This window comes from Lingula anatina, chromosome 10 (genome assembly GCF_051362555.1).
Source record: "Lingula anatina isolate TDL-2025a chromosome 10, LinAna3.0, whole genome shotgun sequence".
Taxonomy (NCBI): Eukaryota; Metazoa; Brachiopoda; class Lingulata; order Lingulida; family Lingulidae; genus Lingula; species Lingula anatina.
Window position 1 is genome coordinate 2,452,089 of NC_141776.1, and position 14,022 is coordinate 2,466,110.

At 39.7% G+C, this 14,022-nt stretch overlaps 4 protein-coding genes and 1 long non-coding RNA gene across 6 annotated transcripts in view; 3 read left to right on the forward strand and 2 right to left on the reverse strand.

Annotated features, from left to right (window-relative positions):
* The window catches only part of LOC147759363 (E3 ubiquitin-protein ligase TRIM56-like), a 102,328-nt gene extending 89,256 nt beyond the window's left edge, over positions 1–13,072 (forward strand). Inside the window, exon 2 of the mRNA XM_086997488.1 lies at positions 12,713–13,072. The gene's annotated coding sequence lies outside the window, so the exon portion shown is untranslated. The remainder of the gene's footprint in view (positions 1–12,712) is intronic.
* The window catches only part of LOC147759367 (SH3 domain-binding glutamic acid-rich-like protein 3), a 191,822-nt gene that overhangs the window by 57,260 nt on the left and 120,540 nt on the right, over positions 1–14,022 (forward strand). The window lies entirely within an intron of this gene.
* LOC147759372 (uncharacterized) lies at positions 2,338–3,372 on the reverse strand. Its single transcript, XR_015331381.1, has 2 exons — positions 3,341–3,372; positions 2,338–2,839 (listed from the first exon to the last, which is right to left on the reverse strand). It is a non-coding gene; the product is annotated as an uncharacterized LOC147759372 (long non-coding RNA).
* On the forward strand, positions 5,025–7,018 carry LOC147759373 (tripartite motif-containing protein 2-like). Its single transcript, XM_086997373.1, has one exon. The coding sequence runs from the start codon at positions 5,189–5,191 to the stop codon at positions 7,016–7,018; it is 1,830 nt and encodes a 609-aa protein (XP_086853499.1). The 5' UTR covers positions 5,025–5,188.
* Positions 8,067–12,567, reverse strand: LOC147759374 (uncharacterized). The gene is made up of 2 exons (XM_086997374.1): positions 12,239–12,567; positions 8,067–11,927 (listed from the first exon to the last, which is right to left on the reverse strand). The coding sequence occupies exon 2, from the start codon at positions 11,556–11,558 to the stop codon at positions 8,067–8,069; it is 3,492 nt and encodes a 1,163-aa protein (XP_086853500.1). The 5' UTR covers positions 11,559–11,927; positions 12,239–12,567.

The window sequence follows — 14,022 nt, forward strand, 5'->3', positions numbered from 1 at the left end:
CTCCTTTTTACATTAAAAATAAATAAATCAGAAAGGGGATATTGCATGTTTATGTTTGGTACATCTCTCTAATGTATTAAATGGTCCAGAGTAATAATTTAGATCATACAATTTTAACTTCCAACCAGTATTTCGGAGATTAGACCAATATGAAGTGATCAAGAAACTTCAAAATTAAGTTGTAGTTAATACTAGTGCAGTTGAAGATGACAGTCTAGATAATTTAAGGTGATCATATTGAGAAAAATGGCATTTATACTTATTTCAGTTGAGTTTTATACTTATTTCAGTTATGTTTTTACATAATTTTTCTCAAACTCGATTATCTTATTTTATGTACTGTTGCTTTTTTTTTTTTTTTTTGGTTGCAGTATCAAGGCAACTTTTTCCTATGGTATGCCTGAACTGGAAGAAGTGCAGATGGAAGAGGAGGAAGATGCTGAAGAAGAGGGAATTAAAGGATCCTGATGATCCAACATGGGACTAAAACATGTCTTTAGAGTAAGCAGAATTTTAATAAGCTGATATTCACTCCTCATATATTAGGCATATAGGTGCATGATTTCTCTTTTATCAATTTTTTTTCCAAATTGGCGACACATAATGTAAACATAATGCAAGACTCTATTTCCTCCGTCAACTGAAACGAGCTAAGCTTTACCAAAGTATTGTGCACTCAATTCTAGAATATGCCTGCCCTGTGTGGCATCCAGGACTAACTATAGAGCAATGCAAACTCTAAGAGACTGACCAAACTCGTGCTTTGAAGATTATTTTCCCTGACCTATACTATGATGAAACCCTGAACCTGGCATATGTGTACTTTAGATAAACGAAGAGATCTGTGCAAAACTTTCTTTTACAAAATAACTGAATCCTCTGACAAACTGAATCACATCTTTATTGATCAATCCAATCGTCTTTTAAGATCAAACAATAGTAACAAAGTGCCACAATTTAAGACCAACAGATTCTGATGCTCTTTTATTCCGTATGCACTTTTAAATTTCCAATAGTATTATGTTGTCTTTTATCCTAAGTACAATAATTTTAAAGTTCAATTAGCAGTCTTTTAACTCAGTTTTATTCAAGCAAATATTCACTTTATTTTCATTATAATTTTCTTAACACTATGTACAACTTCAACCCACTGGGTTGCAATCTTAATAAATTATTATTATTATTATTTTGATTTGCTTTTTTAGACCTAAAGGTTATGAGCAACTGCCAGTATGATGTCCTGAAGAAGAGTTTTTTACATGGAAGAGGAACTCCATGGCTCTCCACCAAAAAAAGATGAACTTTTCTTGAGGGTCCAAAGCGGGGACGAGTTGGATAGTGAGAGACTTTTCCTGACTTTCGAGTGCTGCTTACAGGATATATTCAGTGAACTCATCTTGCCAATGTGACAAAGCATAATCTGCTGACTTCAAACCATCTAGCACTTACATGTATGCTATAATGCAGACAGATTGGAAATCAAGGTCTTTCCTCCCAAACCTAAGTCATATGCCTGATATTGAGAATAAACCATTTTGGTCCAGCATTTACTTCTTAAATCTAAATGACATCAAATGTATTATGGTATATGGTACTGGTGGCATATTGTGATTTCAACTTGATTTTAAACCAGTGTGTTGTTAGATTTTGTAAGATCACCAGTTGCAGTTTTGTGACTTTGTTACAGCATAAAATTCTGTATTTGGCAAATGACTGCATGTCATTTCTTTTAAGACCTACAAAAATGGTTTGAGTGAACACTTGTGCCTGTATTCAATTCTCCACTCAGCCATTATTTAGAATTCATGCAGGGAAGCTATGCCTGTATTTTTTAAAGAAATATTTATACCTTTCTATTTATTCCCTGCACATCTTGGAAAAGTATGTGTGAATATCTTACTGATGAAACAATTTATGTTTGTGTAAGTTGGGTTGGTCCTTTCTTATGACACATCCCTTTGCATGGAGACAGCTCACATGAGTCAATACACTGACAGAGAGGGGGATAATTTGTTGATCTGCAATCCTCATGGGTCTGCATGTACATCAGACTCTTAACATGATAGCCTGGCTATTAATAAGTCTCTCTCAAAAATGTTATCGTACTATAATGTGTACTGCACAATGTGAAAGTTTGTGAATGCTTGAATAGAAGGCTTATTTATGAAGATGGCATTAATGAGTATGAAAATAATTATGCATTCTAGCTTACAGAATCTGTGTATGTCTTATTCATTACATGTGACAGGTAATAATAAAGATGATTTGGCCAAATTCCAAACTTATGTAGCAAACTTTGTTTATTCTTGTATTTTTGCTAAATATAAATAAAAGATGTTTCAATATTTAAACTTTTATTTCATTCATAATCTCTACCCAGTTAATGCTTCATTGATACTGCAGCTTATGCTTTGTACATAACAATATGTTAATTAATAATAACAGTTGGATAGTACATGTTAATTTACTAAATGGCTAGTTCTTAGAAAAACATGTTCGACATTAAAATATATTCTAAAAAAGTTTTCAAGTATTGCATTAGAATTGAATCTTTGGATGTATTTGACAAAATTATAAAATTATTGAAGAGTTGACAATGCACAGAAAATAAAGGCCTTGAGGCTCTCGCTGATCTCAGTCTTGTCACTTTAAATACATGTACATGGGCATTATAATATAAAACTGTTCACTCGGTTTTGGTAAAAGGTGGTGGATCATGTGGTCATCGCTGCAAATTTTTTGTAGCAGTCTTTTACACAACTTGTCACACCGACATTGAAGTGATGCAGTAAGATTGGAGTGCTTCCTGGTATGAGTTTTCCAGACATAACTTGAGGCACTGTAATAGTAAAATTACATAAAATGGTTATAAAGAAAAAAATGTATTGATATTATCATAACAGCACTATTCTTTAACAAAAATCAACAAATTAGAGGGCATGATCACTACATGATAACCAGCTTATTATAAAGAAGCAAGTCTGATTATGGCAAAAAAAAAAAAAAAAATAAATAAATAAATAAATTTAAATATCTGCAGCTGCATTAAATCATAAAGGCCACAAGAAGAAATAACATAATCACACATGGTTTCAAAGAACTGATGTAAAAAAATCACACTAATATTCCCCACTTGGAATTAGAATTTTGACTAGCTAATTTACTACAGTAAAGTGCTAAACCGTACCAAATGGCACTGTTCACCCTCTAAAATACCAAAGTTTTAAGCAGGCCCAGGACCCCACGCCAACTAGGGGGTCGGCTTTGCATCCGCGGACCCCCCCCCCTTTCAAATAATCCTGGATCCGCCCATGTTATACTGCTAAAATTATTAACATACCTGATCTCTTCACTCGTGCTTGAAGGGGTGTAGGCCTATCACCCAATTCCTCCTCTGAAAGGCTAAAAAATCATTCCTTATAATCATATTCATTGACAATATTATTAAATTTACAAATAAGCTAACGTAGTTACGTGCCGTACAAAGAACACCCTCTAACCCCACTAGTACTCGAGTTGCATTGTATATCTCATGGGATTCCCCTGCGAGAATATGGTGTGAGGTTAGTCTGTAAGTACTGGTAGATGACCACATTGAGCAGAAAAGGGTATTCCTCCTGCTTTACAGAACTATACACCTCAGGGGTAAAGTGCACTATCTCGCTTCATATAACTAGTAGTACGTACCCAGTGCGAGTGATTTGGCTGCGAGTGCGTTACCCGAGGAAACGTTAATTATTAGCAGTTATCTACGCTTTTTAACTTCCTCTGCCAGACATTTTGATTTCCACTGCCATCTTCCCATTTTAAAGTACTTTTGGTAAATATAACTCGCTTACCTGCAAAGATTCGGTGAGCAATTCCTCTTCTCCTTCACGTCCACGCTCACCTTCGAAACGACATGCTGTCTGCATTGTTTACATCTCGTATCTGAGTCGAGAAGCCGCGTTATTTCAAACTGTGTCAAGATGGCTGACGCCCGGGGTTCGAAAGTGGACGGTGAATATGATTCTTTTTTTCGATATTGATTAAGGCCATTTACCTGCCATTTTATGCTTTACCCATAGCAATTGTTCTCAGATAAGTTAAAAAAGAAGCAATCCATGCACTAAAAAGGCGTTTTTAATCCTATTTTTTGTCCCTTTAATGTGTTTACACTACAGTTTGTTAAGCAGTATAGTAAGAGCCTTACGATAGACGTGCCATAGGGAATTTCATATACGCCCTCAGCAAGTAGAACTGAGACAAGGAAGGTGGTTTAGGGTTAGTGCGCCTATATCGAATGTGTCAATATTCAAGATTTTTGATAAGTGAGTCATCCTTTGGGACAATTGAAGTTTTTTACCAATGCATTTTCAGTGCAAAAAAGCTCAATAACTGGCCTTTGCGTGCCATGTCTCCCTCTATCTCTACTCACGCCTGTCTCTCGTTTCCTTCTCCCTCCCTCTCTCTCTCACTCTCTCTCTCTCTCCCTTCTCCCTCCCTCTCTCTATCTCTCTCTCTCTCTCTCACTCACTCTCTCTCTCTCTTCCTCCCCCTCCCACTTCTCTCTCTCTCTCTCTCTCGATCCCTCCGTCTCTCTCTCTCTCTCTTCCTTCTCCCTCTCTCTCCCCCTCTCTCTCCCTCTCATATGAAACACGGAAGTTTTAGTGTGTCCTAAAACGTGGGGCTTAAAACATATACTTGTTTTATCACGTTGATATTGGACTGTACAGGACCAGGATGATTCACAGATAATGTGACTTGCTGTACGTGCCTCTGTCTTCCTTGTAACCACAATGTTAAAATGCAACTTGTCATATAAACATTTGCCGACACCGCGGCGTACTTTTGATCCATAACCAGGAGAATAAGATTTAATCGATGGCGTTTATCTCTCAAGTCAGTCAGATAAGATAGAATTTATTCAGCCATTTATAAAAATCTATTTTTCTTTGGAACAATGATTGATGCCTTTTTTGCTTTACAGATTGCGATCGTCTGCCCACAGTGGGAATCTAGGTGTAAAGGACACCAGAAACCGTGTCAGATGACATGGTCTGATGTTCGTGTATATATGACCCAGAAGCAGTGTTAACCAGTTTAGTCACAGACAGAAAAGGCCACGGAAAAACGCGACATCATGAAGTGACGAGACTAATTATACAGCCTTTTGGCTGTGTGTAAACCTTATATTCGGTTTAAAGTCATGGCATCAAAGAAGTTGTACGAGGAGTTCAGTGACAATTTTCTCACGTGTCACATCTGTCTTCACGAGTACGATGACCCGCGTGTCCTCCCGTGCTATCACACTTTCTGCCTGGCTTGTCTTGCCCAGCACGTGGCAGCGAGTGGGACGGGAGGCAACATCACGTGTCCAGTGTGTCGCCAGGAGACGCCTGTTCCACAAGGTGGGCTGGAGAAACTTGTCCGTAACTTCTTTTTGTCCAAGGTAAAGGAGTTCATGTTGACAACAGAGAGTAAAAGCAAAATGTGCGGTAACTGTGACTCACAAGTTGCTCAATTTTACTGTCAAGATTGCAAACATTTTTTCTGTGAAAACTGTCGACAAAAACAGCATGACGCTATAAAATTTCTGCAGGGACACACAATGATTTCAGAGTCTGATCACGATAAGCAAGTCCAGGAAGAAATGGACGCTACGCTATTTTGTGATAAACACAAAGGACAACAGTTAACCTTTTATTGCACAGATGACAATGTTGTTGTGTGTCGTGATTGTATTCTCACCAAACACAACAAACACAACTGTGTAGACATTGCAGATGTAGCTGAAATCCACAAAGAAAAAATGAATAGTGCCGTTAATGATGTATCTAAGAACATTTCACTATTTGAAAATGCAGAGTCGGAAATATCTAAGCAACAGAAAGATACAACTGACGCCGTAAACAAAACGGTGACCGACATACAACAACAGGAGGCGGATATTATAAAAGAGGTTCAGCGTATTTCTGCTCGGTTGATAACAGAAGCAAAAGACCACGCCGCAACGCACATGAAGTTACTCGAGGCTGAGAAAGATCGCGTTCAACTACAGAAAGTATCCATCCACAGCACATGTGAGTTTGCCAAACAGCTTGTTCAACATGGCTCCCACACGGAGGTGATGACACACGCTAAAAATATCCAAGCAAGGATGAAAGAACTGAACAATGTCAGACCCACCATACAGGTTAAAACAACAGAGATCACTTTCAGTAAAGGAAAACTTCCAGTGGACTTCTTTGGTCGTGTGACCATGTTAGAATGGATAGGTGAGTTTGAAAGCAGTATGAACTATGTATGGGACATATCGTGCAGTCAAAGTGGAACAATATATTTAGTTTCTGTTATATCGTGTAAACTTACAGCAATATCACCATCTCATGAGGTGATATTTCAGATTAATGTACCAGACCCCAGGTGTGTCACCGTGCTCAGTGATGACAGACTGGTGGTTACATGTAATGATGGATGCCGAGTGTATTCCTCCTCCGGGCAACATGTCAAAACATTTGGTCAGGGTGACATGTCTAGACCCCAGGGTGTTACAGTGGACAACAATGGACACATACTTGTCTGTGACACGGGCAATAAATGTATCTGTGTGTATGACGCTGTGCAGTACAATCTTATCAATAAGATCAGTGTCCCTATGTGTGAAGATCCAAGATACATTACAGTTCTCCCATGTCGTGACACCATTGTGGTGAGTGACTGTAATGGACCCTGTGTATATGGAGTGACCCCCCAGGGTGATGTAGTGTTCCAGTATGGTACACCAGGTGAGAGCGGCTCATGTGATGGATACCTGGACTCCCCCTGTGGAATGTGTACAGACAGCGTGGGGCACATCTTCGTTGCTGATTGGGGGAATTACAGGGTGGTTGTTCTGACCTCAGATGGTCAGCTGTTGAGATACCTGGTGGGTCCACAGCAGGTTTCAAAACCAGTAGATGTGACCATTGATAACAAAGGACAGCTTGTAGTGGGGGAGTATAGAGGCAAGGTGAAAACATTTCGCTATGTTCATTAACTACTGTAGCTGCACTCAGTCAAATAAAGGAAGTCTCTAACTGGTTGAATTTTATTGAATTCAAACGTAAAACTGAAAGAAAATAAAATAAAACAAAATAAATAACAGAACAAAAATTGTAGCGAAAAATACTGAAAACAAATTTAAATACAAAATAACCTAAAAATTGATAACAAATTTACACGAAGTACATACGAAAGTGTAAGAGAAAGGATAGACGGAAACGTTGCAAAGACCCAAAGCCGGAGAAGTTTACGTTACTTTAGCGTTGAAATAATTTACCTTACCCCCGACCAAGTGTGCTAATATCGTTATAAAAGGATAGATAGAAACGTTGAAATACCCAAAGCCAGAGAAGTTTACGTTATCGTTGAAATAATTACCTTTTCCTCCGACTGGGTGTGCTAAAATGGTGTCGTTAGAGTATCCGTACCGTTCTGTGTAAGAAAGTGAAGTGAGCAAAAAGAAATAGAGAGGAGGCCTTATATACGTTGTGGAATGAAAACTGTTCAGTGCAGGGTGTGGTACAGGCATGTGACGGTGCGGTTAGGTAAGTGCGGTGGCCTGTAACGTTATAATTAGTAGAGAGAGAGAGAGAGAGAGAGAGAGAGAGAGAAAGAGAGAGTAAACAGAGAAAGAACGGAAAATGTACTTCGAATGAATAATGAGAAATAAATAAATAAATAAAATAAAATAAAATGTCGCGGGCAGTTACACTCCCACCAAAATCAAAATGATTTTAAGTAAATAAAGAAATCTAACTGCTACGTTATGAATACGCAATTACCACTGAATGCTAGCAATTAGAAAAACAGTAAATTAAATGTAAATGAACCATTAAACGGTTACTGCTGGCTTTCCCTTATTGAAGCAATGTACGTTATACAAATAAACTTAATGAATCCAGTCTTTCAATGATATATAATCATTTTAAGCAAATATGTAGACTCGTTCCAATAGTGTCCATTATCATCAGAAATATATCACTGTCACTGCAATAAAGTCATTGTAGTAATGTCACTATAATGTATGTACACATGTAAACACTTTAATTTTCAACCAATAATACCAGTTTTTGTACATTTCGCTCAAGAATGGAAGATCGCAAAGTTCCAGAACAACCCGTTCTGACTTTAACTCTTCTCACAAGTCCGTCATCGTCTGCATTGGCTTCCACCACTCGAGCCAGAGGCCACTGGTTTCGAGGAAGTTCTATATCTTTGATCAAAACAACATCTCCTTTCTGCATATTACGACGAGGTTCATGCCACTTCTGTCGCAGAGATATTTGACTGATGTATTCCTTTTTCCACCTAGACCAAAACTGTTCTAGCAAATATTGGACGCGTCTCCAGCGCTTTCGTAGAAAGAGATCTTCCCTGACGAAATTACCTGGAGGAGGAAACGGTATGTCAGCCTTGGCGGTCAAAATGTGATTTGGAGTGAGCGGTTCGAGAGTTTTCGGATCATTGATTTCACTCACTGTTAATGGTCTGCTATTGACGATCGACATGACCTCGTAGAAAACGGTCCTGAGAGATGAATCGTCCATTCTACCTGGGCACAATTGAAGCACGGAATTAAGAATTTCCCTCACAGTTCTTATTTGCCTCTCCCACACTCCTCCGGTGTGGCTTGCGTGGGGCGCATTAAGAATGAAGTCACATTGTCTTTTGGTTAGAAACGTTGCTATCTTGTTGCTGTCCACTCGATGTTGAAATTCGTTAATCGCGCCAATGAAGTTGGAACCTTGGTCTGAACGGATCTGTCTAACAGCACCACGAATCGCAATGAAACACCGTAAAGCGTTGATGAAAGAATCAGTTGACATGTCATCTAACAACTCGATGTGGATTGCACGTGAACACATACAAGTTATCAAAAGTCCATACCTTTTTATTTCTTTGCGTCCCTGTTTAACGAGAAAAGGCCCCAAACAGTCTATACCGCAGTAGGTGAAGGGTGGCGTTGGTTCTACGCGATCCTTGGGTAAATCTGCCATTTTCTGGGACTCGGTCGGCCTTCTCAATTTTCTGCAAGTAACACACTGACTAATGAATTTTGCGACGACTTTGCTGCCACCTACAATCCAAAAACCAAGGGATCGAAGCTTGTTGAGAGTCATACCTCTGCCCTGGTGTTGGGAGTCCGTGTGAGCATAATCAAGAATCAGTCGCGTAACATGATGATTCTTTGGTAGGATGGATGGACGTTTTAATGGCGTTGGAAAACCTGCTTTCCGTAATCGGCCGCCGTTCCGAAGAAGACCATCTTCAAGAACCAGATCTTGGGGGTGAAGCTGATGCGTCTTAAGTAACGTGGTAGCTGCATCGAGGGCACTGAATGCGTCTGGAAGTGCATCGCGTTGGGTAAGCATAACAAGAGATTTTTCTGCCTTTCTTCTTTCTTCAATAGTCAGAGTCTGTGTTCCATTTACACCATTTGCAATTCGTTGGATCCTCCCCATCTCAGACACGGTTTTCCACGAACAAGAGAATCTCGTAAAGAGGTCAAGGATATTTGGCATTGTAGACGTAACTGCAGTACACAATGAAAAGGCTCTCACCTCTGGATCCCTCAACTGTAGTTCTGTAGTGACACGTTCCAGTTTCACCTGCCGTTGCCAAGGAAAGGAGGGTCCAGTCAACCGTGGTGGTTTGGAGATTTCAGGAACGCTGCCTTTGTCATAAGCGAAGTCCTTTTCTGTTACTCTGATGACTTTTGAAGAACACTGAGGTAGTTCTTTGACGGCTGTACGATGAGCAATGACAACGTTGACATTGGCACTTGGAGGAGTAGAGTATCCCACCACGCTCCAACCAAGCAGAGTCCTGACTGCAAAAGGCTGATTTTCTTTTCCAATTAAGACCTTTCTAGGAGCTAGAGCCATCGGACAGTTGTACCCAATCAAAAGGCCTACCTCACATGACTGTAGGGGTGGTAACTCGGCACTAAGTTGCTGTAAATGTGGCCACTTACTAACTGTTTCCGTCACTGCAATGTGAGATCGATTTGCTGGTATGAAATCTCTGGTAAAACAGGCATTGATGGGCACAATTTCAGATGAGTTGAAGGCTCTTACTTGTAAACTGGAAATCCGGGAACTGTTAATAACTGTGTTTGAAGCGGTCATTGTTGACAACGATAAACGTGCGGGCTGTCCGGTAATCTGCAATGCTGTAGCCGTCTCTTGTAGAATAAAGGAAGTGTCGCTCTGTGTGTCCAAGAGAGCATACGTCAGGATTTCCTTTGACGGATTTTCCCTACTGGAAACCCACACCGGAACTATCATGGAGGTGCTGTCATCTTTACCTTGGTCAATCTGGAGAGAATTTGCTGCCTGGTACTCTGTTGACGGTTGTGGACGCGCTAACTGAAAGTTGTCATCATGTAAACACGTGGGATGTCTTCCCTGGCATTTTTCGCATCTTAGTTTCCGTTTACAAGTGTTGTTGTGATGGCCGTGACGTAAACACCCGTAACATAGATTGTTCTCACGAATAAAAGTGCGTTTGTGATCAAGGGTTAGAGATCTAAATTTTTCACACTGTGAAATGAAATGTTCTTTCTGGCAGTAACTGCAGACATACACAGGAGGACTGGAACTAGTGGTAAGAACTTTGGCATTACCTTTGACCTTGTGAACGGCAGCAGCAGTCGTAGCGTTGAGGGCGTGTATCGACGAAATCGGGTTGCAGGCAATTCTTGCTTCCTTGGTCACAAACTCCACAAACATGTGAAAGGGAGGGTATTCACCTGTAATGTCAATACACTGCGTCACTTCACGGTTCCATCTCACTGTCACCCACTCTGGCAGTTTGGCGATGAGCTTCTGGTTTTCTGTACAATCGTTTAAAATGCGCAGATTAGGCACGTGTGGAATTGCATCATGACAGGCTTGCAGAAAGTCACCAAAGTCCCTCAGAGCTACAGGGTCGTTGGTTGGGATCTTAGGCCACGTGTCTAGTTTGTCTCGGAAGGCTTTCTGTACTACGAAGGGGTGTCCGTAACGCTCATCCAGAATTTTCCATGCGCTGTGAAACGCAGAGGGGCTGTTGCTGTAGAAAAACCCTTCAAGTGCTTTACGTGCTGGATATCCCACATACCTCTTTAAGTAGAAGATCCTTTCTTCAGGGGGTATACCTTTTCGTTCTATGAGCATCTGAAAGGATGTCTTCCATTCTAAGTACTGTAGTGGATCTCCAGTAAAAACGCTGGGTTCTGGTATCGGCAATCTGTTAAGGTTCATGGAATCGGTCAGAGCTTTAACTAGAGTGTTCATATCCTGTAGCGACGACGCAGGTGTAGCGGCGCTGGTATTCTGTGAAGTGTCAACGTGACTCCCACCATCGCAAGGCTCGGCCTGATCTCGACTCTCGGTTGTAGCAGAATCACCGGTAGAGCGTTTGGCACTGGTCATATGCGCTCTTTCACGTTTTCTTGCTTCTAAATATTCTGCCATTCTTTTTGTCACTTTCTGTTTTCGTTGAGTCCTTCTTACACTTTCCTCTGTCTCACTGTTACTTTCGGGTTTGTCCATGAACACCAATTGTCCGTTGAATAGCTATGGGGATGGAGATTGCACCGTTGACCCTCACGGGAGGAGAGATTGCACCGTTGGCCCCCACGGGAGGAGAGACTGCACCGTTGGCCCCCACGGGAGGAGAGACTGCACCGTTGGCCCCCACGGGAGGAGAGACTGCACCGTTGGTCCCCACGGGAGGAGAGACTGCACCGTTGGTCCCCACGGGAAGAGAGGCTGCACCGTTGGTCCCCACGGGAAGAGAGGCTGCACCGTTGGTCCCCACGGGAAGAGAGACTCCACCGGAGATAAGTTTTACTGTAGCTGCACTCAGTCAAATAAAGGAAGTCTCTAACTGGTTGAATTTTATTGAATTCAAACGTAAAACTGAAAGAAAATAAAATAAAACAAAATAAATAACAGAACAAAAATTGTAGCGAAAAATACTGAAAACAAATTTAAATACAAAATAACCTAAAAATTGATAACAAAATTACACGAAGTACATACGAAAGTGTAAGAGAAAGGATAGACGGAAACGTTGCAAAGACCCAAAGCCGGAGAAGTTTACGTTACTTTAGCGTTGAAATAATTTACCTTACCCCCGACCAAGTGTGCTAATATCGTTATAAAAGGATAGATAGAAACGTTGAAATACCCAAAGCCAGAGAAGTTTACGTTATCGTTGAAATAATTACCTTTTCCTCCGACTGGGTGTGCTAAAATGGTGTCGTTAGAGTATCCGTACCGTTCTGTGTAAGAAAGTGAAGTGAGCAAAAAGAAATAGAGAGGAGGCCTTATATACGTTGTGGAATGAAAACTGTTCAGTGCAGGGTGTGGTACAGGCATGTGACGGTGCGGTTAGGTAAGTGCGGTGGCCTGTAACGTTATAATTAGTAGAGAGAGAGAGAGAGAGAGAGAGAGAAAGAGAGAGTAAACAGAGAAAGAACGGAAAATGTACTTCGAATGAATAATGAGAAATAAATAAATAAATAAAATAAAATAAAATGTCGCGGGCAGTTACAACTACAATTTAAGTATCAGACGTTAACCAGCCGACATCATTTTTAACACAAAAAGAAAGAAGAATTACAGCGAAACTGTGCAAACATTGCTTGTAGAACACATAATTATGGATATTTTTTTCGAAATTATATCTGTTATATTGGAAGGTGATGATATTGTTTTTTTTCTTTAACAATTAGTTATACGATCATGTAGGAGTGGGAAAGTAAAATTAATCGTTATTTACGTTTAAATTCCACACACTAGCTAATTTAATGTCGGGGTTGAAAAGTGAAAACAAAACAAATTTATTTGTTTTTTTTTTTTATTTTTTTACTCTTTTCGCACTTTTACAGCCATGTTACGGTGTTATAAAAGTACAATCTTTTATTTGAGCAAAAAATAGTTTGATATGTTTTTCAGAAAAGGACAATACGACAAGTGATTTAACCTTCATTGAATCAAATGTACGTGTAACAAGCTTGCACGATCTCTTGTATTATTGTAAATAAATGCTTTTAAAAATATCATCAGTAATACCAGTATTTACTGTGAGACCAGCAGGTATATTGTAACACTAACGTAAGCGCTGGGACATTATGGTTTTATCTCCAACCACCGCGATATCCACATGAAGGCGGATACAAGTCACCGTTACCGCATCTCCTACACACTACACGTGGATTAGCTACTAAGACCTGAGGTCACACTCTTAACTTGCAATTGAACTCCTAGGTTTTAGGTTCTGTCGATGCATTTGTATAGTTCGAAATGCACTCTTGTCACATATTTACAAAAGCAAACGAGCAATATTTTATTAATTCTATGATATCCTTCTTTTCATGTACAAAAATGAGTCTGGACATTTGCTGTATCTTATTGTACAAAAAAAAAAGAAAATTAATTGCTGACTCTCTCTCTCTCAGTCTCTCTTTCTCTCTCTCTCAAATATTCGCAAAACAATTTTAACTAACGGTCTTTACGAAGTTGAGAGTGCCGTTTCCTTGGAAGTACCACATTTTTTTTCATTTTAGCGGTAATTTTCAAGCCCAAGACCGCTGACTATAAAATTGATGGCTTGGCGTTCCGGTATGTTTTTTTAATTTATTAATTTTTCATTTCACAAGTAAAAGTTTGAGCATTCGATGACGATCGCGAGATCGTCTACTTCTCCATGAGTTGGCTTCTCTGTAAGCTTCATACACGGCCGCGTCCTCTTTCTTCGTTTTTTTATTTTTCATCGACAGCAAGGTGTCGGTAATTTCCGGTATCAACTCAAAATCTTTATACGAGTGTAACAAATAAATCGCACACACTCACACACACACACACACGCGCGCGCGCGCTCAAGAATTGCTAAAAGTAACCTGTTCATATATATATATATATATATATATATATATATATATATATATATATATATATATATATATATATATATTTTTTTTTTTTTTTTTTAACTTTCGGTTTTCACCCT